The sequence below is a fragment of the Haliaeetus albicilla genome, chromosome 3 (genome assembly GCF_947461875.1).
Source record: "Haliaeetus albicilla chromosome 3, bHalAlb1.1, whole genome shotgun sequence".
NCBI classification, from domain to species: domain Eukaryota; kingdom Metazoa; phylum Chordata; class Aves; order Accipitriformes; family Accipitridae; genus Haliaeetus; species Haliaeetus albicilla.
The window spans coordinates 23,009,557-23,032,375 of NC_091485.1; the positions used below are offsets into that span (position 1 = coordinate 23,009,557).

Here is a 22,819-nt window from a genome sequence, read left to right on the forward strand (position 1 = left end):
GCCTTCAGGCTGTGCTGTGCTGCACACATCCCTCAGCTGCAGGTTTAACTTTGCCAGCTAATTGCACAGAGGAGCCTGCAGGCAGCTCCCACTTGTTACCAGCAATTACAACACCTGCATGGCCTTGCCTGTATCCAAAGCGCAGCAAGAAGTTCTCTTGTGAACATCCTTTCTGTTTGACGGTAGAAATGATAAATAGACTTGTTTTCTTGTAAGAAAATCCTGTAATAGCTCAAATGACTGAAACAGGGGATCCTCTTCTGACAGGGTCTGCATGGTGTTCTGCATATGGGTTGGAGTCTTGTTTGGTGCTACGCTGCTTGGGGTTCCAGGCATATAAGGGGATGTAAGATTATCTATACTATTTTCTTCTTATAGTGTTAGCACTAATACATTACATTTTGACTAATACCTTACAGAGTCTGAGCGCCTTTTTTACTGGGATAATAATTATCCAACCCAGCCTCCACATCAGAGAGGAGAAATTCCCTTATCAGAGCTACAGGGAACTTTGAATGTAATTTCTATCCATATCAAGAAGAAAGTGGTCTTGCACTTGGTCTTCCAGGTGTGAGGCCAGACTCTCAAGCTGCAGCAGGCTGCTCCTAGTCCCTTCTGTTACAAGTCTGACTCCATGTGAAATACATGAACTGAGAGTGATGCGTAGAATAAACAGAAACAGAGATTGACTTTACCTGGACAGTAAGACCTTCTCATGGGCAAAGGTAAGGGAACACAGATCTCCCTTGTCTTCAATGGGTTATGAAGATGGCTGGCTAGGGTATAATGGAGAATAGCACATCTTCCCAAAGTGATTTTTTTTCTGGAGAAAAATGTCTTTTTTGGGAATCCATTCAGAAAATTGGACCCAAGTTTGAAAATAAATTCTAGAAGACAACACACATACTCAAAAACTCTGTCCTCCAAAAGATGTTTTGCTAGTTTATTTTAGACTCAACTCTAGTGAAAGAGATGGACTTGGCTGCTGTGGAATTTGGCTAATACCCACATATACAGGATCCTGTAGCTCTCAAAACTTCAATGGACAAACAGTCTAGAAAGCTATTTTTTCCACTGTGTCAGGTTCTAAATTAATCTTCAAGCTTTCCCATTCAGAAAAACAAATGGATCTCTGGCACTATGTAATTTTAATTAGCAGAAGACAGAACTAACATTTCCAAAGAGTCTCTCTTCCAGGACCAATGTGACTAAATACATGTGGATACACAATGCTGCAGGGATTCTGAGATTTACAGAGCTCCAAGTGGTTTGAAACATGCACTTTAATATTCAAATAGGAGTTAAGTGGTTTAAAATTAACTGTGGATATTATCTCACTTTAAAGCCAGATAAAAGTGTGTAAATTTAAGTGCCAAAATAATGAAAGAACTCAAAAGATTTTCCTGCCACACTCTATCTTCATTTTATTTACAGAATAAACAGAGGCAGCACAGAATTTGAAAACTGTATTGGACTTGGTAGTGCCATTATACCTGGAAAAACACTGAAAATGTTTAGATTTTTATACCCCACCTGTGATCTATACAAATTGTATTGCAATGAGAGCAGAGAAAGGAGATGTTTAATTGTTTTCATTTCTCTACATCTCTCTGACTTTTTAAAAAGCAATTTGCATGTCATTAAGTCTTTTAAGATGTCAGTGCAAATAACCCATGGTGAAGGAGTGGATCAGGAGTCCGTAATAGAATCCAGGAGTCCATCCACTGAGGCCCTGACCTTCTCTAATTAAGAATGTACATTATTACACATTCTATAGCTCAGTGGTGCTGCCATTGGCACAGAATTCTGAGGGGAAGAAAAAGTTATATAGGGGTTTCCATTTTTCATTCTGCCTGTTGCAGGTTTGGCCAGTTTCCTGAGCCAAGATACAGTTTCTGTGACTGTACAACTTTCTGCTGGCCATACTTTCTGTGCTCAGGAGCAAAGACCAAAAGCCCATATGGTTAATGTAGCTGAGCAGCTCCTGATGTGGGAGATGAAGGGGCATATGAACTTACTCCATGGTGTAGCATCAGGCAGGAGGTAGCGGCTCCCCAGGGAACAAGTAGCTAGTGGGGAGAATAAAGAGATTTCAGGTGGAGTCAAGGCAGTGAGGTGAAGAAGAGGGTACGGATGAACCATTATACAGAAAAGCCTGGGACCCGCTGGCCTCATCCAGACCTTCTGCTGGGGGTTCCACCCTCAAGGGGAAATGCCTCAGCAGAGGAGGAGGATCTGGAAAGTTCTCAGTTGTGTTGTGTGGTGGGTGTGGTGCAAAGTGGCTATAGCAGAACTGAGAGGGTTAATCTTTCTGTCAATGCAAATGCACAAAGTGGACCTAATCACTTGCATTGAAAGTCAAACGTACAGTGCAGAGCAAAAATCTGTATGTACAATGACATCACAGTGCATTCCACATACTAAACTTCAGATGATGGAAATTGTTCTGATGTAATATTCAGACACACATTGGTGCCAAAATGTTGTGACCAAAATGAAAGAAGACAAGCCCATTCTATTATCCCTAGAGGTAATACTGTTTAATTTAGAAACAAGAAGTTGGGTCATAGAGCTGCGTTATTTATATCTACTTAAATGCCTCATGAGGTCATGTACTTGATTTAGTATTTTATCTTAAATAAGATGATAAAAAAGTAACACTTTGTCAACAGAACAAAGTATTGAATTGTAACACAGTGTATGGCTTTATAGAGTTTTGCTGCTAATTACTTCTCTAGATTGTCTGTCATTAAGCTGAAATATCTACATTACATGCACTGTGGCTTGGCATTAAAAATAAAGAAAGGAACCCATAAAATATTCCTATTCTTGTACCATGGCAAAGGTCAATACAGGGACTGATCTCTCCTAGTTTCTGGTTCATAACACAATAATATTTTTTTCTCTCTTAAATCTGATTTAGCTGAGGAAAAAAATCCTAGAAATCATTTTGAATTGGAATGCTGATTTTATATGGAATTTAGTGAAGATAATTAAAAGGGAGAACTCTCAGTTCGAAGCTGCTGTCATCGTGTCTTTGCACAGAGATAGCACAGGGTATCGGTATCTGTCTCTGCCTCTCTCCCTCTTCGATGCTATATTTATCACCACCCTGGCCATAAAAGGTCTGGACTAAGGCTCTGACATTCCACTGACTGCAGGCATTATTTTTGTTCTGGACCTTGAAGTCCAGTCCTTACCCCTCGTCCTGACTACCTCTTTCTTTGCTGGCTTCATCATTGCTGTGTTTTTCTGCTATTCATCCACTTGAGAGCTATTGCATTTACTGCCATTCATTTGGGCCCTGGTAAGTGTTAATGACAGAAGATTATATGTGTTTGATTATTTTTAATCTGAATCTGTAATGCCAAGTTGAGAGTAGCTCCCTTTATTCTTCTCAGCTCAGCAGTTATTTGAGGGACTTGTGGACATGAACTGAAGACATCTGAGGGTTCAGCTGTGAAACAAATCAAAGTAGTGCAAGGGTTCACTTATTATCAACTCAACTATCCTTGCATATTGCCACAGTGCTCTCAAATGAAGCATGGGTTACTGAGATACAGGAGCAATTTGTTGTGTAACCTCCTTTGGGCTTAGAGAATGTGTAAATAATCTAACTATTTTCTAGTGTATAGGATGTCTTCTGATTTGTAAAGCCATTGACTGAGTTGAAGGAAATTTTTTTTTTTCTGTTTACAAGAGTTTCTGGTTTTTATCTATTTCACTATTTTCACTGCTTGACGGAGTAGATCTGTAAAGAATTACACACACTGGTAAACAGTGCAAGAGGTAATGCCAATAAAATCACTTTCTTTAATGTGTAGCTATGACCTATGAACAAGTACAGAACTGTCTGTCTGCTCAGTAGTCATTTTGAAAATTCAGCTCAACAGCTGCTAATATACAGCTCCAAAAACTGCATATTCATCTAACTATGGCCACTAATATTTTTAGGCAAAGCTCTGCAGTTATGAAATGCTATGAAGATCTTGAGAAGGAGTGTTGTCCTCACACTAAAGGGGGCTGATTAGTGGACACAGACTAAGTAGGTGCAGGTTGTATGGATTTTATAAAACTTAAGAGATGGGAGTCAATCTGATAATCAGACAGGGCTCCAATTAGGAGCAAAATCCTTACAAGGTTCAGAGTTTCTTGTCATCTCCGATAGGACCAGACTACTATATCTGATCAGACTAGTGTAACTAAGTGATCCTGACCTGTGAGCAATGCTTGATGCTTCAGAGGAAGTATAGAACATAACTCATAGTGTGATAAAATACCTATAAAAGCAGTTTCCTCTTATATGACATGAGTCAGAGTTTGCCTTTGATTTGAACCAGGAGAGCTGACTTTGTGCTCAGCTCCTGCCTTACTGCCTTAGTTCTCACTCTTGTCATAGACTCCTCTTACTCCTGAGGACAGTGGGGTCCTGACATTTTATGTTTGGAGGAAAAAGGTTGCCTTTGTACATTTTAAATATGCTGACTTTAAGTCTGCTGCTTGTTCTTTTGCTCTAATAAGTTGTAAATGAAATGCCTCCTTTAACTTCTCCTTAATGGGCAACACATGAAGTGCTTTATACTTTTGGATCACCTTCCTTACTTTGAAGCATGGAAGGTTGTGGGAATCCCTGAGCGACAGGGCTGAAAGGCTGTTAGCACTGTGGCTGTTGTATCTGTGATGAAGCCAGCCAACACTGCAAATAAAGCTGGTGAAGACAAAGGGAGACAACTGTAGTACTCTACAGAAGGAAAACAGGATGTTCTCACGTTCTTTCCCTTTCAGTGTGCAAGACAATACTCATCTGTACACCTTAACTTTGCTCAGCAGGCTTCACAATGGCTTGCAAACCCTAAACCTAGCTCTGCAGAGCTGGGAGAGAAAGCAATGAAAAAAAAATTGAGAAGGAATCTTCTGAAACTAGGGAAATTAAGAGGAACTACATACTACCAGAAGCTAACAAAGTGACATAAATAACAACACAAAATATTGTTAGGTATTAGAAGCAAGGATGCTAGGCAGAATAATTGCGTTCTTTAGACTTACAGGAAAAAAATAGCCAGCAGGAGAAATGAGGGAATTAAAAGCGAACCTCAGTTCTTGCCATACGGAACAATGGGCTAACACTCTCCCATCCCTCCCCCTTCCTCAGATAAAAATAAAGTAAACGCATAAACTGGTCTCCTCGAAGTCACAGTTATACTGTGGTCAGGGTATCAGCAATTTCTTTTACATACTTAAAGACTTCTGAATGACTTTCTTACTTGTTGACTTTCTGCAAACAAGTGATCTGTTCTGTTATCACAAAAAGAGCAGTTCGAGAGAGACCCCTGAAACATAAGAAAGTTGAAACATTGGGGTTTTTTTTCATAATTCAAGGTGAGTACCTGAGCAGTTACCAAAGAGAATAGTTTGCAATTTGTTGACTCATTATCAGAACCAAATACTAAGGAAAAAGCTAAGGACTGAAATTTAGGAAGCATAAAGACCAGAGAAAAAAAATCTTGATTTTCATGAAATCATGGTTACACTCCAGCTCTGTAGGTGTATTTTATGTCAAAATGTCAGATCATTGTTCATTAACATGAATAAAACCAGAAGCAGAACAAGCCTCCTATTGTCCTGATTGATATTAAAAAAAACCCCAATAACAAACACCTCTCACCATTGTTTTTGGATCTTCTTTAAATTCCTCTAAACATTTCTCCACTGTAGCTCATTTCTATTCATAATCATGTACCTTTTCAGGGACAATCCTAGCCATATCCTAGCCTAATCACCAGTGATAAGAGAAAGAAAAGTTATCATAGGGATTAGTAGAGGCAAGCTGCATGTCAAAGAAGAAAGTAAGTTTTAAAAACAGCAAAATAAAACAATAACAAAATAAAGACTGAATTGCCAGCTTAAAAAAAAACCAAGGGAAGTCCTTTCTGCACTCAACCCTCATCACATTCTGAGAGGGGAACTACCTCTCACCTGATCAAATTTCCTACTACAAGCAACTGCAAGACAATCTATTGATGACTGTGCAAAGTAAAACTTAGATGGGGCTATCATCTAGAGGAAGTTTCTTGACAATCTTGAACATGACATTCTGGGTTAAAAAAAAAGGGTCATTTGGACTGAGGAGCATGATATTATTTTACTCATTGCATACAGACTGTATCCCTGATTAAACTGTAAAAGTATGACAAGCCATTTTAAATGGATCTCTGGTATCACACACAAAATAATCACTGTAATGTATGTTTACAGAAAAAAGTGACATCCTTTTCAATCTTAATGTTTTTAATTCACTGTTAAAATATTAAATGGAATATTAAATTCAATATGAAAATTGGATTACAAAAATGAATGAAATGTTAATATATTTTTATTTCATCTTATATAGCCTTGTTGGAATTGCTTATGCCTTTTAAAATAATTTATTACTTTATTGTCTCTTTTGTAATTTAACAAAAATATTTACACAATCTCTGAAGAAGCTGAGCACATAACATTTCATTAGTTCGCAATAATGAGTGGAGAAGTTGAGCACGTGAAACTTGAATAGTTTGCAGTAACAGGGAGACCAACTACAAATGAATGGACACAATAGTGCAAGGTTTTCTGGTCATGATGAATGACATATGAGTGTCTTGAAACTTAAATACAAACCTATCTTAAAGTCTAAAACACATCATAAAAAGATAACCCTAAATTCATTGCATTTGATGTTTGAAGTTTTAAGTTCTGTGTTAGTTTGTATGAAGTTGTGTATTATTTGCATGCTAACTCAGAAGTTTCTTTGACAATATCTTTATGTTTGATCTGTTCTTTTTCAGACACTGTCCTATTTAATTACATTCAGAAACGTGCAGTAAAAAACAAAATTAGAAGACACGCATGATGTCTTTACCTTTCTACCAAAGACACCATGAGCACTATGACCGTGCATACCGCCATAAAGCGCTGCAGTCCACTGTAAGCCAGTACCAAAAAGAAGCAAAGAGCAAATCTGCTGTCTATGCTCAGGGATCTACAGCTTATGCTAGGGGCTCTGCAGCCTATCGCCATGCATCTGCAGCAGACTTCAGCCTTGACTCTTCAGCAGCATATAGTCATGGCTCTTCAGCCCATGACCTTGAGTCGGCAGCCTACAGCTATGGATCTACAGCCTATGATTATTCTGCTGCACAAAGTAAAAGATCTGCTGCCTACAGTCTTGACTCTGAATCCCTCAGCAAGAGCTCAGCTGCCTACAGCCATGGATCTGAATCCATCAATAAACTGGCTGCAGCCTACAGGCTGGGATCTGCAGCCTACAGTCTTGGGTAAGTAAATCTGTCTTTGAAATAATATTCTGAAACAAAATTGTCCAACCACCTCCCATTGAAATCAATGGCAAAACTCTCCTCCTCTTCCACAGAAATTGCCTCTTTAACTTGGTGTTAATGTATTTACCAGGCTTGGTGTTTTCCTTTGGCTTTGGCAATGGGAAGGACTGTGGTCAGCTTAGTTTGATGGACTAATTCATGTGTGATGCTTAGATTGGCATAAGAAGAGCACTGGCAATGCTGATGTGGCTGAATGATGACATATTCATGCTCCAAACTGGTTAGGCTTGAGCCACCTCTCCTTCCAAGTTTTTTAGCCATATTAGTACAGTTGAATTTAATATGCAGTGTTGAGATAGCTTTTGGTTTGAGGCTGGCTCTTGTCTGGTCAGGTTGGAGCAGTAAAAGAACTTAGGGCTGTTCATGCAAGTTTGAGCTGACATGTTCATATATCATTAAACAATTCTTCTTTGGCCTAATGGTTTCACTTTTATGCTGAGTGATTCAAGAAATTGAAATTTTCACTCTGTGTATTGGTTGAGGCATACTATTTCCAAAGAAGGAATACCCTGAAGTGTTCATCTTCCACTAGAAGAGCAGCTATGCTTAGCTACCTTTTTTTTTTAAGATAATAAATATTGCTCAAGCACTTATATTAGCAGAATATTTTAGATATAGCCTCACATTATTTGTATGCACCTCAGATTTACAGAAATTAGGGGAGTATTAAAGTAAGATTAGAGCAGCTGTTAGCAATAGAGGAAATGATCAACAAATGATAGCCCAAAACATCTGCTCACTGTTATATTAATATAAAATTTAGGGTATTATTAGCAGAACTGATCAAGATTTGCCCATCAGAAAATTTAAATTTTGAAAACTTAATATCCTCCAAGGATTGTGGATAAAGATGGAATTTTGGCCAAAACCACTGAGGGAAAGACTACCTGTACTGCAGTAAACTATGCCTTGCAATTATAGCCTTCACTTGGCTTTCAGGAAGGTCAGGGTCAAGTCTTTATTTGCCAGGGTCTGTTCAGGAATTTGAACCTCAGGCTATTAGAGCCCAGATGAATGACTTGACTACTTGACTGTCTTGGGCTAGGTAATATCCAGTCTTTGCTGTTGAAACAATTTCACTTGTGCAAATAATTAACCACTGAGTGGAGCAGCAAGAAACTCATTTATAATCTGCTGATAAAGGGAAGCAAACTGAAGATGTTGGGACTGAGGGTTATGTTTCCAGAGAGAGTTGGGAAGGGGAAGATATCCCAAATTTCTGCAATGATGCAGCTGTGCCTACACACTGTTGCTGACCCTAACCCAAAGCCTCCTTCTTTTCATAGAAAATGTTCCCATAAGAAATGGGAACAGCACTTGAAGTTGCAAAAAATTACTGTAAAAAAAGGTGCTTCCAAGTCCCAGTAATAAACACTTCAGTGACTCTGGTTTGTCAGATGAGTTTCTTCTGAAACCTGTATATTCTTACCAAGAAGAACTCTAGTGTCAGACAAGTAATATTAAAGGAAATGGAATTGCTTAATTAGAAGAAAATTTAAAACATTTCCAGGTTTCCTGAGGTTTTGTTCGAGATAATAGCTTTTGGTTTAAAATAGTATATTTGGTGAGACATCCAAGCTACTCTGTAGTACAAAAGTTGCCAACAGATTGATATACTATCCTGGTAATCAGAGATAAGAATGTCTCACCTGTAACTTCTTTTTTTCACTGATCCTGTCCTTGTCTTGGAGCTTTGACAAATTCAGTGCTGCTATGTAAGACTAGGACTCAGGAGATTAGACCCATGCAATTTAAATCTCTCTTGCACAAAACTTAATTAATACATGAGAGAATATGGTTCTGAATGATAATCTCAATATTTAACCTAATTTTATGTTTAATGTGGCCTCAACATTGGTATTTATTTGGGTTTTGCAGCCAATTTTGCTGCAAGTTGCAAGAGATAAAGTAGAACAAGTAATGCGACTATACGGTTAAATGTAGTGCTAATTTGAAGTAATTCTTTCCAAGTTTGTACTGTCTTCCCCAGATAGCCCAAAACACTTCAAGGGATAATGTGGAGACAAAAAGTGTTACTAAAATAAATTGGGCAAATCAAAGAATTTCTGTTTTTATCTCTATGAAATGAATGGTGTAGCAAAAAAAAAAAAAAAAGGAGACGAGTCTTCAAACTCAATTTTCAAAAAGTAGAAAGGGCCGTGAATTGAAATGCTGTACCTAAATGACCTACAACAGTGGTGGTTGCTTGAAACCTGAACGGACACATGAATCCAAATCCAGATAAAATCCTTTGGATAACAATTGGTTATTGCATATTACTGGATTTTAATATCAAATATACATTTATGTATAATGGATATAGTTCTGTGGATAAACCCCATTAAGCCCAAGAGGAAAAGTATACTGTTCAAACACTAAGCTTTTATTCAGGTCACTTCTTATTTTTATCTAAAGTAGCTTCTGCTAAACTTTACTATACTTGCAGAATTTATGTCTCATCCCTTTCTGTAGCCACTCTAAGGAAGAGTGTTCATAAAGCAACAGTGTTGACATGCAGTTAGTGCTACGTGAGGAATTCATCACAGGAAAACAGTGGAGAAGGACTAGGGACTAGGTAACCTGCAAGACCTTGATCTGAACCCAATTCTTTGACCTTGAAGCTTCACTTGAGTGGAAAACATGCCCAGAGCATGGACGTAGACAGCTTAAAGGAGCTGCAGCTTGCCTTTTCATGAGGACAAAAAAGTCTCCGTTTGCAAGTGGGCTGTCCCTTCCCACATTTCAAGTCTTCTTCACACCATGACAGCTTGAAGAAGTAAAAGGAGAGAACTGAAAACTGGCAAAACCAAGAGAAAGTAAGGAAGCTTGCAGCTTTGCTGGTTACAGTTTGCCAAAGCTGCAAAATCTGGGGTTGCTAAAAGAAAGCAAGTCTAAAGGTTGCCACTTCACACCTAGCCCTCTCTACCAGCTCTCAGGGCCATCTCTGGCCGTATGCTGCTCCTTCAGCCTTGGCAGAGCCAGGAGGAGCAGGGTGTGCTGCCTCCACAGGGGATCCAGCAGGGTCTGTACAGGTGAGGGGTGGCAGCTCTCTCCCAAAAGCTGTTGTTGTGGCCACCCATCCTCTTCCCTGTCTCATCCTCAGGGGCTGCCAGCGTGGGCAGGCTGGCTCCTGTGGGAGACCCTTCTTCCCACAGCAGCGTTCCATCCTCCATGTGCTTCTGAGAAGCTTTGAGTCAGGTCTGCCAAAGCTGCTTATAGCACTACAGGCCTGTCAAACAGGACTGCTGGATTTTTTACCTTTTACCCTTTTACCTCTTTTTTTTGGAAGCTCAGTCATTTACTTTTGCTCAAACTTTCACTGCTTTTCCAAGTGTTATTTTCCTGGCCAGCAGCATCAGATAATCTCATTGTGTCACAGACAGGTTATCTGCCACCAAATGGGCCAGAGACTTGCTTAGAGAGAAAACAGAAGTTACTGGTGTGGCTCAGGTATTTGCATATATTTTGCAGGTCAAATAAAATAGCAAAGAAGACATGGCATAATTCAGGTGAACCAAGCAGAGGACAGATGCCTTACTAACTTGCAATTAATTAGGCTGCCAGACAGTAAGAGTGAATGCTCTTCTAAGCAATATTGTAACCACGATCAGGACAGGGCTGAGTAAGCAATACACTTCAAGAAACATGAGAAGACCATGATCCTGGCACTGCTCATCTTTTGGTTTATTATAGGTTAAGAGTTAAGAAGGTGGCTTCCAAACATCATAGCCAAGCATGGAAATTGTTTTAATGAGACCTGCTATGTGGAAACAATTCCCCTTTAAAAAAATTTGTTGTGGAAGCTGTGTTAGGGAATACTGTGATTATTGCCAGCAATATTGCCTGGGCCTGTGACAAGTCTGTCAGCAACTTAAAATGAATACACTCACCAGAGAGCACCTCTCATCTTTAGATGCTGGCTTTAAAGACCTCTTTTCTGAAAATCCTTTTTTTCTTTTTTCTTTCCTGTAATTGGGTTTGCCAATCCACTGTCTCCTCTTTACGGTGAGTAAATTCAAACACTGCATATTAGGAAAGAAGCAGCTGCTAGAAAGAGAGCCTGAAAATGCCTCTTGGCTATGGAGCTCCACTGGCAGGTACAGCTGGGTACAGCCATTGTGTATACCAAATGCATCTCTTTCTGCTGTCGTAATAAAGTGAGAGAGACGTGATGAAAGCATGCTAAAGACAAAATACATGATTTTCTAGAGGTGTAAAAGAGCTTACAGGTGGCTTTTCATGCAGGGGTGGAATAACTAAAGAATGAGGTGTTGTGGTCCACTCCTGGAACACATTCTACATCCACTGGGCACAGACTGTCTTTGTGCAGGGTGGGGAATCTGTCCCTTCAGGCACAGAAACACGGGCAATGCCAACATATTGAAGTATATTTCTATCTGAGAATAAGACATCAAAACAAAACCTCTGTTTGAGAGTTTCAGGGGCCCTGCATGGTGGTGGGGTCTTTAGTTCCTCTGTTGAGCTAGAGGGAAAAGCTAATAGTGTCTATCTGTTTTTTTACATCTCTACAGGACAATGCTTGTGCCTTTAGGATTTTTACAGTCACCCAACTCCCAATCCAGCGACTGTACTGAGAAACTAGGAAAATGCTGTTATTGATATTTTAACATGCTGAAAACCATCAAGAAATGAGGACAGTAGACTTGGGTCACCAACCTTGATAAGGCGGTACATAGTATCTGACCTGGAAAAAAACATACATACACTAGCTGGGCATATCAAGTGAGGCTGCAAGCTGTTAAAAGGTCATGGTACTGTTCCTCCCTGTGAAACTAGAGAGCACTGATACCCTGCTCCTTCTCCTCTGGGGAGATTCTGTTCCACATATCAGGCAAAAGGTTGGAACATTTTAAAATAAAGGGCAAGATTTTAGAATCTGGTTCAAGACAGCAGAGTCCTCCTTTGGGCTACCTAAATAATGGTTGTAGGCAGGGTTTGGGTTTTGTGTTGCACAGGAAGAAATACTAATAACAAAAAAAGGAAAACAGGGAAATAAACCCAATGATAGAAATAGTAATCAATTTGTTTTCCCATGCAAAGACCTCCATTTGAATATGCATTTCTACTAGCCTTCATATAGCTTTGCCTGAATGGAGGCAAATGATAAGAGGATTTGGAAAAGAGAAACATTTTCTGCTGCTTCAAATTTATTCATCTCAGCTCTTGGTTTATGCAGTGCAATTCTAAAAAAGATTTTGGAGTGACTCTGGATACCTCTCTTAAAACACCAGTTGGATGCTCTCATGTGGTCATGAAGCAATTAGGAATTTAGGAACAGCTGTGAGAGAAAGTGAAAATAAAACAGAAAGCATATTGTGTCAGCATGTTAATCCAAGGTATGCTTGTAGCTGAAATACTAGGTGCAGTTCTGATCATCTCATCTCAAAAAGTACAGTCTGAAAGCAGAAAAGGGCCAGATATCAGCAAGGAGGGTAGTGAGATGCATGGAATACCTTCTGTCTGGAGAAGGTAAGATACTGGGGCTCTTACCTTGGGAAGGAGGCAAACGTGGGCATGTAACGTTAATGTATAAAATAGTGAAAGATGTGCAGAGAGTGAACAAGGAACGCTTTTTCACACGGAGTGGCATGTAAGCACAAAAGAGACTATAAAGTGGCAGATTAAAACAGGTTCAAAAGAAAGTGCCACATTCATATATAAATAAATTGTAAGTTCACTGCTACAGCCAGGATGCAGCCTCTGGCTCAGGATGTCCCTAGGCTTTGCTTGAAACCAAAAGGATTTATCAAGGGAGGTATTTCTCTACGTAAACTGTCTTTTTACGTGCTCTTGACCATTGCTGGAACAGAAAACTGGTCTAAAAGCACCAGTGGCAATATTCAATGAAACACTTCTCGCCAGGGCCTTGCTTTGCCCAGGTCAAGTTTCTGGAAGAGCAAATGACTGAAGCAAATTGGTCAGAGCATTGTGTTAGCAATCTGAGAATGGCAGACAATTACAGGATCCACATGGATCCATTATTCAGCTCACAGTTATCATCTGTGCTTTTGATAGCTGAGTGCTATCAAAGTATTGGGACCCAACCCTTGCTCTCAGAAGACAGCACAGCAACTCTCACTGCAGCTGTCCCTTCCAGAGAAAGAAGAAGAGAGGAAAAGGCATCTAGAAAGGTGCTTTTCTGGTCCTGAGTACATACACACGAGGGCCGACCAAAGGATGCAATGACATGAAGGATCCAGGAGTAGTAATCCAGAAAATCCAGTGGTTGCAGCAGAATGTGCCGCAATTGAGAGACATGCGATTTAGAGAAGTCAGAAGGGAGTGGGAATCAGCTGTGATTGTATGGTATTTTTATCCTAGTCATCATACCTCAATAAAAGTCCCAGTTCCATCCCTGTTTCTCAGGCTCTGTTGTGATGGAGATCTCTGGCATTAATTTGAAGGAGTTGGGGGATATTTTCATAAAGCCAGGTGTGGAAGGCAGAAAAAATGAAAGTGAGATATTCAACTTCAAACACTTGGAGTGTTTGATTAAAAAAACAACCATCAAACAAACAGAACCTACAGCAATTTATTCTTTCATTTTCAAATAATTTTAGAGAGTTATAAGTGAAAGAGGAAAAAACCCAAACACATAGGAAAGACATCAACAAAAGGCCTAGCAGAGAGTGATGGGAACTGCTATGTACGCTCCCCATTAATTCCCTGCATGAGTGTGTAATCTGCACCTTAACTGAAAACTAAACTGATAGGACAGCCAAGTTCTCCTTTAGGAATAAAGAGCTAGTCTGGATTTAACAGTGCTGAAAATGCCTGGGCTGAAATTTTCCACACATTTAATCTACTTCTATGAAAATAGAAACTTCTTGACATTTAAACTGAAGTTCAAATCATACTCTGATTCTTCTCGATGTAGAAACAACCATGAATCAAGTGGCCTTATAAAGGATTCAGCCTAAAGCCCCTAGGAAATCTGATGGCAGTCAGAGTCAAAATCCCAGATTTGTCCCATTTTAAAACAGGACAGGAATAAAAGTCACCTGCTAAGTAAAGAACTGCAGCTCCTTACAGACTATAGTTCAGTTATGAAAAATAATGAAAATACTTTGCTGTTGATGTTTCTTATCACTTATTTGATGACGAGTTCTCCCAATGTGTTTGTGGCTGGCCATAGTGACTGTACCACATCATTGCCCAGCCCAGGAGTGAGGCCATTGCGTACCCTGTTTCACCCTGTCTCTTCCTTTTTATTTTACTCTGCCTGGACTGTTCCCAAGTGTTTTCTGCTTGGATTTCTGTCCCTAAAGCTGGATCCACCTCTCTTGGACTCCCTCCCTGGCTGCCTTGGGCAGCACCTGGCATCAGACCCCAGAGCAGACAGCATCTCACTCAGTCTCTTCCTTGGCTGACCCAGTGGTGCCTGACGTGGTAAACCCTTGGCCCCACTCCTACAGCGTGTGCCACAACCCCTCTCTGTCTGTGCTTTTGTTTGCATGGAAACCAGGATACAGTGGGAGGAGGAAGGAAGGAGAACTGGTGCACGATTGTTTTTACCCCCTGTACCAAGGGCAGTGGTGCTGTAGGCTCAGTGATGGCGGCTATAAAGTGGGCACCCAGGAAGAACAGAGGCGAGGGCTGCCTCACTGTGATGCCGGATGAGCCAAACACAGTCAAGTCTGATGAGATGGGCACTAAGCAGAAAGGAAGGGACACTCTTATGGATGGTGCTTGGAGTGGCAGGGCAAAGAGATGAGGGCTGGAAAGCAGATGTGGGACGGGATGTGAATTCAGGCAAGGAATTAGATGGAGAAGGAGAAGAGATGACAGTAGGAAAGCCATTAAGAGAGCTAGAGAACAGAAGACTTTTAACAGGCGTTGGGTAGAGAGAGAACTCAGTCTGAGCAAAGGGACGGGCACAAAGAAACGAAGGAAGGGAAGATGGGAGAATGAAGCTGGACCCATATGTTCTCACACACACAGTTTCACATGGATAGACTATTAACACATATTTTGGAAGTTTAGCACTCTTCCTGGTATGACTTGTGTTGGTGGCACCTCTGGAGCTTGGTACTTTTGCAGGGCTGCAGCCTAAGGGAAACATGACCCCAAGTATGTATCTGTAATCTTACATTATACATGTGTAACATTCTCAGGGGCCCAGTGCTAGCATGAGTTTTGATTATATGTGTACAGCACACTGCGTAGGGACGCCAGTGTAAGCTACCCAGGGTATGGGAAACAGGTTAGCTGTGTTAGTGGTACATGTCTGGGCTAACGAGCCTTGCTGAGAAACCGCGTGCCCTAATTCTACTCCTGTACCTGTGCACATAAGCAGTAAGCTTATGCTAGACAAATCTCCAGACCAGAAGCAGACTCACATATGATGTCCCTTGGCGATGTTGAGACAGAGATGAAGAGACAGTTTGGGGATTTATAAAAGGCTGACAGCTAATTAGGATATTCCATAGATCTGGGAGTTAGAGATGTGTTGCATTGGCAAAGGAGGATGGAGGTATTTGGAGATTTGTTAACACAGTTTGTAACTGTGTTAAAAATTAACCCAAAATGACTGCCACAATATGCTTCACACTCTTCAGAATCCCTCCCAGGATGGTGGGGAGGGGAAACCTTGCCTTCTGTTTGCTTTTCTTTCTTTCCACTCATTCTCCATTTATCTGCGCTATGTTAAATAGTGTTAATTTCACTCAACTCTCCTCTTTCAATGGATTGGGGTGGTATGGGAGAGCAGTGGGAATGGCAACACTGGTTACTGAGCAATATGCTGCCCTACAATTTCTGTAGAGAGACTTAAATGCATTATTACTTTGAATATATCTGCACACCAATATTTTGGTTGGGGACCAGACAATTTCAGGACTGTAAATTTTGGAAAAATAGAGGTCATGAGTTCAGATACAATCTCCAGAATTACTCAGTGATCTCAGTGACTTCAGGATCTACCGAAACTGAGTATACAAACTGTCCAAGTCCCAAATCAAGAAACTAATAAATGTGTATTACTATCAGTTATATTGTTTCTTTATTTAGATTTAATATCAAGGGGCATCAGTCTTATATTTGTAATGATGAGTTTGTCAAAAGTGCATTTAGTTATGTGTTTAATAACTCTGAAGCCATAGCTATTAAAAATGATATTTCCTTGCTTATCAGACAAGACAGCAAAAATTTTCAGTACTTTAGTCTTATTTTGGAGTGTTTCTTAACAGCTTTTTTTCCTGAATTTACCAATATTGTTTTTATTTCAGACTGAAAGATTCCAATTTAATGATTGAAGATCAATCGTATAAGATGAGTCCCAAAGCAAAGAGAGCAAAACAGAATTTGGTATCTGAAGACAAAGAGAATGAAGCCATAGACTACTCAGTGCCCATATTCACAGGACGGTATGTTCATTTTCCTTTTATTTGGTATCTTGTTTCTGATATTTTATTAACAAATTGTAAAATAACAAATCCATTAATCTTTTTTTACACTCATGGATCTCAAGGTGATTGTTTGCACTTCACATGAGTGATAAAAAGACAAAGAGAAGTCAACTGACTGGCAGAAAATCAGACATTGATCATCCAGAGTCAGAAGAAATGAACCTAGGTGTCTGGACTTTGTTTTGAACACATGGCCAGGGCCACTTTCTATGAAATTAAGATATAATTATAACCCTGCTTATTGGGAACTGGACAAGCATGTTGTCCACATTATTTAGCTAATTCTTTTGGTTTGAAGACTTGTTCTGTAATTCAATGTCTCTTACCAAGCATTAAACATAGAAACAATGAAACGATGTGCTAATGTTTTGTCCTGGCACAGGGAAAACCTGGAATGAAACCAAATACTTTCTCAAATCCATCGTAATGATTCATGCTGATCTCACATATTGATGGTATTTATTGCATGGTTACTACTGATGTAATATATCTTACTGCAGCAGTGTCCTCAGCAAAGCTGAATGTGAACTTTATGTGGAAGCCAGAACCAACATGAGCAAGGAGGCTCCCCTGCCCTTTTCAGGGTATGGCATACTGATTTTATTAGGAGTCTCTGGCAGTTCAAGCATAGTCACTTGTTCAGATTAATACATATGGGGGTGTGGTGTGGAAAACTGGTTCCTGATTGGAGGCCAGGAGAAAAATTTCTTGCCCACCTGCAGTTGAACAGAAACCTTCCTTCACCTTGTCTGTCTTCTGCAGCACAGCATTTTTCATGGGACACTTCCAAGCTGTTTCTGGGAGGCAGTGCTTTTCTGTCTATGGCTTAATCAACAACCAATGTCTGCATTGTGTCTAAACTTGTGCTTTTATGTGAAACTGAGTTCCACCTTGACAGTGGGAGATGTTATTTCTTTGGCCTTTTGATCATTTTTGATGCTTTTGTGATGAGACCAACAGTTTGGGGTTTTATTAATTCCCTCCCACTATCCCGGAGTAATTTTTTTCTCACCCCTTGTACATTTCTGTGTCAGATTCACTGCTTTTTTGATCCAACCAACTTTCAGAAGCACACACTATTGCCTTTTTAAACCATTGCTTTGGAGTTTCAGCTGTGTCTTCTGTGATAGAAATACATACATATGTCTCACACAAGACTCACAGTGACATATTTTCAAGGCTTCTCACTACCTTTGCATCTCACCTAGTGTTTCTGCTTATGTAGCAGTAGATTTGCAGCTCACCATCATCTCTCTCCCATGCCCTCAAGCACAAATATCCTCCCTTTTTAATGTGTCTTGAGTCTACAAAAGTAAGATTTATAGTGTTGTTCAATAGTTGAAAATCTTGACTGATGGCTAGTACTGCCGGATGATGATCTTTTAGTCCGTTTACAGGCCCCTGTGATCTTAATACATCATGTTAACATCTTAAAAAATCTTAACAAATCATCTTTTTTTATTTTACTTTTTTTGGTAAAATGCATACAATAATATCTAACTCAGTGTGATGGTGTGTTGCTTCATTTATTTGTGTCTGTGCAATGCTTTGGGATCCTACGTTAAAAAATACTGTGGGATTCTTACATCATTGTTACTATTCTTCTTCTTACTGTTGTTGGTATCAATCTTACTTTTTGCACATGGCAACTCAGGAAGTTGTGTGCATTTTTGTGCCACTGAAATGACCCAAACAGTTTGGGTTTTTAAGTAGTTAAAAAATATAAAAAGGACATATGATGATTGTTAGGGTGCCCAACTCAACATGGCATGAAAGGGTTGGGGTATCTGTTTCAGGCTTTTTTTTGTTGGCATGATGTTCATGACCACATGCCAAGACTGTGGAAGTTGCATGCCACATTCCTGTCAGATATTTATTTTTGTTTGAAAGATAACAGCTGAAGCCCATTGAACCATGTGCATGTTATATGTCATTCCCAAAATCCCCTGTGAAATTGATGTGTTGTTTCCCATGGGCAGATAGCTTTTACAAAGAATAGTTATTTAGAAAGGTCAGGTCTCTGTGGGTTCATTGGAGCTGTTGCCCGTGCTGCTGGATGACCTTCAGCGCCTTGTCACCATTTCCATTATTTGGTTCTATTTTGGAGCCCTCAGGTTCTGCTGTAAAAAACTCTCTTGCTCAGATTATTCACTTCACAACTGTTCTTCTTGAACATTTAGCCTAATTCTTGCAAGATAAAATTAAGGACAGCCAGCCAGTATTCTAGATAATAAAACACTAGAGCTTTGTTTAATGCCACAGGTGCTAAAGATACTGGATGTGCCTCGTTGAACTACTTGCAACCACTGATAAGCCTACGCCAAAGGACTGCAGATGGCAGATACCCTTTAAATAATATTTTGTGTGTGCCATTTGGGGTTTGATCCTGTTGTTTCTGTTTGAAAAGTCTCAGCCTGAGACTTGACTGCAGAATCAATTCTTAAATGGTACTGTGTGCTCTTTCTGATGCATTCATCATTTCAGGGAACATGTTTCTCTTTGATCTGGGAAGATTATAACAGGAAGAAATGATTAGCAAATCTAAATATTTAATACTGTTGATCAAAAACATCTAGGGACCACTACTGCAGATGAGTAGGCTGAGTCCTATATTAGTCTGAGGATATTCATCAGCTCCCAGAAGATGCTTTATGCCTTGAGGAGCAGGTCCATACTGTGAAGTTGCTGAGATGTTCACTACTGTAATTAAGGAGGAAATAATGTCAGCTTGCCTTTGAAGGAAAATGCCACTTATTCATTTAAACTGAAGGTAGCTAGCTACATTCATATTCATTAAACTGAGTTTTCAAAATTGTATTTAGAAAACTCTGCCATATATCTGCAGCTTCAGATGGTATTTGTGGGAGGAGCTAATGTGCCTAAGTGAAGGGAATCAATCATCCCACTGATACTTTTAATCATCATCCTGTTAAAGCAGCCTGAAACACAGAAGGTTCAAGGCAGAGTTTGAACGCATGAGGGAGGTCAAAGCTCTATGCTGTTAAGTAAGTTTTTTAGTCTTTTAGGCAATTTTTATGTGTAAGTAAGTTTACAGCACATACCACTGCTTGGTTGTCTTGCACCTCACCAAACTCACTTCATAGCCCAAATATAAGGGGCTGGACAGTTAATTATGGGCTTGAATCCAAATTTTCTTGACTGTTGAGGTGTGCTATCAAATGCATAATATTAGCAATCTTAAAGAAAACAGAAAAAAAATCATTCTTCCTAATCTTTTTGCTTTGTAGCAGCAGTAAGCCTTTTATGATAAAATAGTGAGGCTGTGTTTGAGTGCGTTCTGGAAATAAAGAGGCTGCTCTCTCTACAGTGCTTGCAAGATGGCACTTAACAAGAACTTAAACAGAACCTCTTTTCAGTGTGCCTTCTAATGTTACCCGAAAGTAACTAAACTCAGCAGAAAGATATTAATGCTTCTTCTTAAGTCAAGGAACTCTCATTGCATATGCACTATTATAGCAGCTATAATGTCCTGACAGTGGCAAAACAATATGGCTCCAATGATACTTCCACATGTGCATATGGAAACAAGATTGGACCCATTGAAAGTAACTGTTCTTTGCATCTCTCCTCTGTAGAAAGCCTGAGGAGGATGCTTCAAGAAAATCCTTAATCATCTTCTTGAAAACATTTGGAAGAACAGTCACCCTACAGACATTACAGGATTGACTTTTCTATGAATAAAGAGAACTTTTTGTGATGAACAGTATTGTGGGTTTTTTGTATAAATCACAAATGAGGACATTGTTATACAGCTACAATTATCTCCTACTCCCTTGGTAGTGTTATTATGAATGCTGCAGACATATGTCAATAACTGAAGATCTGTGGGTATGCCTTACGCTAATCTTTATAGCAATGGAGATATAAAGCCACAGCAGGGTAATGGTTAAACTGAAAATGTGTATGGCATAGTTATACTGAGAGGCACTGAAAACGGCCATGACTTTAGGCAGTGAAATACTCAGTCATCCTGCAGTACCCTTCCAATGTTTCTGCTTTGAATACATACGAGACTGTAATAGCAGGAATATGTTATGAAGGAGTGTTGGCCACTGTAGCTGGCTAATTTGATAAAAAGTATAAATGGAATATGTTCTCAGCATTTTCCAATGGGATTCTGCTTTTTAAAAATTCTTTCAGAGAAGTGAGTATCAGTGGGATCACAGACACAGAAGAAAAAAGAATTAAAGAAAGTGCTGCATATGTTGCCAAGAGGAACCTTTTTGCCACAGATGAAGGAGTTAGTGTCAGCAAGGTGGCCAAGTCAGCATCTGAAGAGGAACATCGTGAAAAAAAATCAAGGAAAGTAGCGATCCGGGAGTCTGCTGAACGCGTGGCCCTGAAGAAAACGGTAAAAGAGTAGAAATGAACGCCTAGACTGTAAACGGCACGGGTCTTTTTGTTTCGCGTTTGCAAAGTGCCTAGCAAAACAGAGCCTGTATTTACACCATGGGCAATCACAATAATGGTAGTAAAAACCCAAAGTGTTTTCAATGGAAATATTTTCAATGACTTAAAGTCTTGTTATCTTGGTGTCAGGTGGATAAGAAAAGAGGTGCTGTGCCTGAGGTAGGCCCCAGGAACACTCCTGTTGTGCTGGGAGAAAGGGACAGAGGACGAGGCTGGAGAACACTCTTTGGTCATGCCCACACCAACTTAACATTGAGTTGCTGGAGCATGTCCAGAGAAAGGCAATCAAGTTGGTGAGGGACCTGGAGCATAAGTCTTCTGAGGAGCAGCTGAGGGAGCTGGGGCTGTTTAGTCTGGAGAAAAGGAGGCTGAGGGGAGACCTTATTGCTCTCTACAACTACCTGAAGGGGGGTTGTAGTGAGGTGGGCGCTGGTCTCTTTTGTCAGGTGGCTGGTGATAGGATGAGAGGAAATGGCCTCAAGTTGTGGCAAAGGAGATTTAGGTTGGATAATAGGAAAAATTTCTTTACTGAGAGTGTTGTCAGACATTGGAACAGGCTGCCCAGGGAAGTGGTTGACTCACCATCCCTGGAGGTATTCAAAAAGCATGTAGACAAGGTACTCTAGAACATGGTTTAGTGGGCATGGATGATGGTTGTACTCGATGATCTTGAATGTCTTTTCCAACCTAAATGTTTCTATGATTCTATGATCCTTCACCTGGATGATGAGGCAGTTGCTGGGCAGAGAAGAAAGGAACCAATATATGTAACTTGCCAATAAGAAGGTGATGGGATAATTTCTGGAGTTTTATGGCCTGGGAACAAGCTTTCCCAAAGTGTTTACCCCAGAGTTTTAATCACAGGGTGTAAATTAGGGAAGGAATTGCCAAGGACATCTGGAACTGAATCTCTAATTGTGGGTCGCTTTGATATTATTGTGCAACCTCTTAAGAAACAATACCCAGAGAGTAGTTAACAAATATGTTATGACCAGACTGGCAGAATATATCAAGTGCAAATGTGTTTCATTTAGCAAATTTATTAATGTTTTGAGCAGAAGAATTGGCGATATGTTTATAAAATATCCTCATGACATGATGTTGAAAAGGATGTAAACACTTTGAAGGACAAGGTAAAAATTCAAAATCATCTCAAAAATTGAGAAACAGTGAAGGTGAAATTTGATAACAGCTAATGGAAATTATGACACACAGAAGGAAAAGAAGTAAATGAGGAATGCCTGGCTAGGTAGAAGTACCTGAGTATCTGGGAGTTATAACAGGTCACAAATTTAATGTCAGTCAATGTAATACCAGTCATTGTTGTATAAAAACAAATGCCATTCTAGAGTGTGTTAACAAAAGTATTGTCATTAAAACATAGGGGGGCAATTATTTAATTGTCCGTGAGACTGTTGGACCTCTGATAATGAGTGGTTACTGTTTTATGAATGTTGAGGACAAGTAGAACCTGTCCAAAAATGAGAAACAACAATTTTAAGGAAAATTGGTATTGTGCAGTTTATAAAAGACTGAGAGGATTATGAAAGCTGTCTTCTTTCAATAACTTTAATACAGGGGCCT

The 22,819-nt window shown here is 39.8% G+C and overlaps 1 protein-coding gene across 2 annotated transcripts in view; it reads left to right on the top strand.

Moving 5' to 3' along the window:
- The first annotated feature begins 3,144 nt into the window (after nucleotides 1–3,144).
- MYOM1 (myomesin 1) overlaps nucleotides 3,145–22,819 on the top strand; it is an 80,116-nt gene continuing 60,441 nt past the window's right edge. For both annotated transcript variants that reach the window (XM_069779095.1, XM_069779096.1), the window contains exons 1-4: nucleotides 3,145–3,307; nucleotides 6,825–7,313; nucleotides 16,625–16,762; nucleotides 20,966–21,176. In XM_069779095.1, the coding sequence (XP_069635196.1) occupies nucleotides 6,886–7,313; nucleotides 16,625–16,762; nucleotides 20,966–21,176 (777 nt within the window). In that variant the 5' untranslated portion in view covers nucleotides 3,145–3,307; nucleotides 6,825–6,885. The remainder of the gene's footprint in view (nucleotides 3,308–6,824; nucleotides 7,314–16,624; nucleotides 16,763–20,965; nucleotides 21,177–22,819) is intronic.